The sequence below is a fragment of the Lotus japonicus genome, chromosome 4 (genome assembly GCF_012489685.1).
Source record: "Lotus japonicus ecotype B-129 chromosome 4, LjGifu_v1.2".
NCBI lineage: Eukaryota > Viridiplantae > Streptophyta > Magnoliopsida > Fabales > Fabaceae > Lotus > Lotus japonicus.
Window position 1 is genome coordinate 65177461 of NC_080044.1, and position 4781 is coordinate 65182241.

The following is a 4781-nucleotide window of genomic DNA, read 5'->3' on the forward strand; positions in this document are numbered from 1 at the left end:
CATGGCTAAAGTTCATGAATGGAAAGAAAATCTGTGATAACAAAAATTATCTGCCTCTAGTACTGATGAGTTAAAATACTACTATAAGTAGCTATGCACATGATTTTTGCACATGATCCCTTGTACTTTCATTGCTACACAGCGCCTCAAGGAACACTGATTTCAAAAGGCATTTTACCCAGACAACTGGTAGTGGATCCAGAATGATTTTACTGGAAAGATATAAGATTTTCAACAACAGTGTCAAGTGTTGTCTCATCATGTCTGTCTCCTTGTAAAGTCATTACCTTCTCAAAAGGAGAATTCTAAAAAAAACTGTTATCACCAAGATCTTAAGTGCTGCCAGCCTGCCACTTAGTGCATTGTTTCTTAGAAGGAGCATCACTGTTGAAGAGGTGTCCTTGAAGTCTCTTATCCTGTCCTTGCTCAAATGTATTATTCTTGCAGTTTTGACTAGAGCTGGAATAGACTCTCCCAAGTTGTTTTGAGAGGTCTATATATGCTAGTGATGTAGAGCTCATTTGGATACCTGTTAGAAGGTATGAAAACGGGAAAGTAACACATCGTTGCTACTTCAACAAAAAGTGCACCGGGGTGTATTATTCTCTTGTTTTCGTTCTTTCTAACGGGCATCCAAATGGGCTCGTAAGCTCTACTAATCATGTCGGAATAGATCCTTCAAGTTTATTATTGGTAAGGTGAAATGATACCAAATTTGAGAAGTTTTTGAACTCCCTGAGAATCTTAAGTGCTGAAATTATTATTGCTTATGTCTAAGTCGCGGTTGGCGATGAACTAGAAAGGTCATTTCCATCTAGACACTGGGTTGATATAAGATCATTGTCAAAGCCTTTTTTTTTTTGTCAAACGACTAGGATTTTGAAACATGAATGTTTTACCAACTGATCTTAATACTATTTTTGTCCTTGAATAATTAAACCTTTCTTTTGAGCTTCTTTCTGCAACTTTTTTTTCGAAAAGTCCAATGAATTAATGTCACTTACACACTCATTCATCTGGGGCTAAAATATTTAGAATGTTCCCAAGTTACAAAGAATGAGATGTAATTAGAATTTTCAGACTTAATCTAGCCACTATAGGTTAAATTTTATATTACAAACATTAACACTTGGGGTAAGATGGCCCAAGAAACCAAAAATTATGGGAAGCAAGAATATTTTTAAGGCAGCCGGAATGACAGGTATCCTCACAAGAAGATTTAACCCCAACAATCTGTACATATCTGAGTAGACAGCAGGCGCATCATGCTGAAGATGCATGTGAATTTGGATTCCCTTATGTAAGGAATTCAAGCAGACAGGAAATTTAAGTCATTTGATTGAACGGCACACATTTTAAGCTTATTTCTGTTGTTCGATCTTGATGAAATATATGAGCCGGATTTTGATTGAACGGATCAAATTCCTTGATTGTGTGAATGTAGGATGACCCGTTTGGCCTCGGCTGGGAACCAAAATCTGCATATCACACCCTCGCTTTAATTTCTGAGTGGTGAAGATGGATGCTTCTGAATGTGTCCCATCATAATTGAAGTTTAGATGATGACAAATTACTGACACAATTCATACAGCAAGATATCAAACTTCCAAAGCCAACACCTGATGACTTATTTTCTCTTCTCTGTATCACTCTCACAAACTCGCTTGCACTTAAGTTTCCATCACGGTTAGCATCAAACACATGAAATATTATGTCAACCACTTTATCTGTAACACAGATGCCACATACCTGCATTAAATATAACATGATACCATAAGATGTTTTTACTGAATTAAAATTAGTGAATAGCTTACTTCTGCACATTTATTTTATAGCATATGGATATATTATTAGTACCTGAGATGCTGCTCTCTGAAAATCATTCTTTGTCAACACCCCATTAATTTTTCCATAACTGAATAAGGCCAGAGAGAAGGATTGCAACTTCTTCCGCAGTTCTGCAAAGGCTTGAAATTCCTCATATGTAATTCTTATATCTCTTAGGTGCTGGTCACTGCTTAATTCTTCAACTCTATCTAACAGTTTGTTTATGTGATTGATGTCTGCAGATGCAACCAGGGACAGGGCAAAATCTTTGGCTGAAATGGTCCCTTTTTTATTGTAATCATAATGGGAAAACTCTAATCTCAAGATCTGCAAATTAAAACATTATCTTGTCACCTAAATGTTGTTGATCATAGAAGGATGTGCTGCAAAATCATTAGATTGGGAGGACATACCTCATCATGCAAGTGTCTTAAGAACTCAACAAATCTTCCATGTTGCAAGCAAGCATTTCCATCTTTGCCAAAAAAATACTCCAAGAGACCCCCATTTTCTATTGAAGATTTCACACCTAGGCGCCGTCCATCTCTGTGGTTAGCTCCTTGTCTGTTCTGAGATCGCATCAACGCCATCACTTTCTTGAATTCTTGCTTGTCTATTTCCCCGTTATTGTCGATATCAAACATTTTAAAAGCCACTGAAAAGCTTGACTCTGGGATGCTGAGGAGTGTTACAAAAAAGATGTACCTGGTGTCAAGAAAGAGGAGGTTATATTATTTAACATTACATAGCCCTTGAGCTCTGAACAAATATGGTTCATAGTTAAAGCAAATAGAAGAGACTATAAATATTCATTACTCACTCTGGAAAAGAAATGAGTCCATCACTGTTGGTGTCAAAGAGCATGAAAAAATCTGAAGGTTCACACTGTAACTGGCCAGGAACCTGCTCCCCTCTTAGAAAACCCTCTCTAACTCGGTTTGATTCAGAAGGAGGAAAGACAGGAACAATGGCACGCATCAAATCTGCAGGTGTCATGAAAACCTCACCGCTAGGGGTTCGAACCGTTGCAAAGTACTCGAAAACCTGGAGTATGATACTGGTTTTTAATCCAAAGAAACAAAAACAACATAGCTGACCATTATACAAATTCATGTTAACAAGATTAATCACCTTTTCAGGAGGGCTCTGTAAGCGAATGCGTTTCTCATAATTGAAGAACACTCTTCTTCTATAACCATCTGCAGCATAAGAGAAACACAAGAAATCCAAGTGTTAGCGCCAAAGCAAATAAATTTAACAATTAAAATACACCAATCTCACATATATATATATATATATATATATATCCATCATGTTTTGTCCAATCCTAACAGGCTAGTGAGTCTATTATTTATCCAATGATAATACCTATGATCATGAATTAAAGGCCAATTTAGGAAGAAAATATTTGGCATTGCAACTGAAGATCATGAAAATAACATAATCAGTGTAACTTATCATCAATTCAAGTGAATGCAATTTTAATCAATGTACATATTCAAACATGTGTCATAAATGGTTTCAATCCACTGGCAATAGGTGCATTAAGTTACCATTAAAGAGGAACTTGGATCTGTTTTGGGAATTTTGTTGGAGCTGTTCCTCAGTTGCATTATAATCAGCGAATGCTGGAGAAGATAAAGAAGACCAATACCAATAGCCTAAGGTGGAGCCAACAACCACAACCCCAGAAGTGATTGATCTAAGAAACCACTCCAAATTGTTGTCACCATTATGTCCGAACCCACCAAAGGAACTCAACGAAGATGACGACGGCGTGGTGGAGCGTTTTGATTGGGTGCACAACGGCCTTATGTTATGCCGTAGACACAGTTGAATACTTCTGCCATAAGAAAACATGCTATGGTTTATTTGTGAAACAAGGAAAACAATGTATGTATAGAGACAAGCACAGAGGAATGCATGTACGTATACATACACAAATACAATGTTACTCACTCAATACAATTGAGTTGGAGGTAGAATTTGAGGTTGTAACTAAAGAGAAAGGGTTGAAGAAGGATGGAACATTGATTATTATTCATTCACAGCATATGGCATTGACTCAGATGCAACGGAAGGAGCGGGGAATATGTGGTTTGACTCAGATTGTAAGTTGCTAAGTTGGTCTGTGGTTGTGATTTGATTTCTCAAAGAGCCATTGAATTTGAGCGAGCTTGCTGCGCCCCATATCTTTATCTACATTATCATCAGTGGCGGAACTTGAAGAAAAAGTTTGGGGGAGCTCAAATAAGATGATTAAATATTTTATTTTTAAAAAAGTTTTTTTTTACGCTAATGGGTAGTTTCATGAGAAAAATTTATCATATTTGTATGTTATTTTGATTAAATTAATCTCTCTCACACACGCAAACACAAACTCTCATTTGTCTGTGAAAAGAAAAACAAAATATCATTGAAATTCATTTTATCATTAAATTTAATGATAAGGAGGAAAAAAGTAGATGAAATCTTAAATAAATATTTAAAGAGCAATAAAAGAAATAAGCTTAAATATTTGTAGAAGTCAACCAAACTTTGGTCAAAAGCTATTGAAACTAGTTGTTAAAAAGGGAAAAATGTCCAAATATCATAAAAATAGAGGAAGGCAGGGTTCGAACCCCTTACAACAAAGTTAAAAGCAAATTTCCTACCACCAGACCATCAGAAATATTTTCATTATAAATACTTCTTTTACGTATATATTGAATTAATTGAATAAGTTTCTTAACTACAATCCATTTTAAAAGTTTTTTCTAGAATTTTTGGGGGAGCTAGAGCTCCTCCCTGTCTCCTAAAAGGTCCGCCACTGATTATCATTACATACTACATATATAACACATCAGCCTATAAAAAAAAACATAAATAACACATCAATGAAAATTATTGAACATATTGGAAATTTAAAATTAGTTAAATATATCTTATGTTTAACTAGTGATTTTTTTTGTCTG

At 35.6% G+C, this 4781-nt stretch overlaps 1 protein-coding gene across 1 annotated transcript; it reads right to left on the minus strand.

Moving 5' to 3' along the window:
• Nucleotides 1–829: 829 nt before the first annotated feature.
• LOC130712646 (calcium uptake protein, mitochondrial-like) lies at nt 830–4033 on the minus strand. Its single transcript, XM_057562468.1, has 7 exons — nt 3787–4033; nt 3381–3670; nt 2959–3026; nt 2648–2871; nt 2241–2532; nt 1858–2154; nt 830–1749 (listed from the first exon to the last, which is right to left on the minus strand). The coding sequence occupies exons 1-7, from the start codon at nt 3870–3872 to the stop codon at nt 1543–1545; spliced, it is 1464 nt and encodes a 487-aa protein (XP_057418451.1). The 5' UTR covers nt 3873–4033; the 3' UTR covers nt 830–1542.
• Nucleotides 4034–4781: the final 748 nt, after the last annotated feature.

What these genes read in the sequence shown, in the direction of transcription:
- LOC130712646 (XM_057562468.1), bottom strand. Translation starts at nt 3,872, where the DNA reads ATGAATAATAATCAATGTTCCATCCTTCTTCAACCCTTTCTCTTTAGT. An exon ending in CTCCAACTCAATTGTATTGA is followed by an intron (nt 3,671 to 3,786) that starts GTGAGTAACATT and finishes TTCTTATGGCAG; the next exon opens with AAGTATTCAACTGTGTCTAC. An exon ending in GGACTCATTTCTTTTCCAGA is followed by an intron (nt 2,533 to 2,647) that starts GTGAGTAATGAA and finishes TCTTGACACCAG; the next exon opens with GTACATCTTTTTTGTAACAC.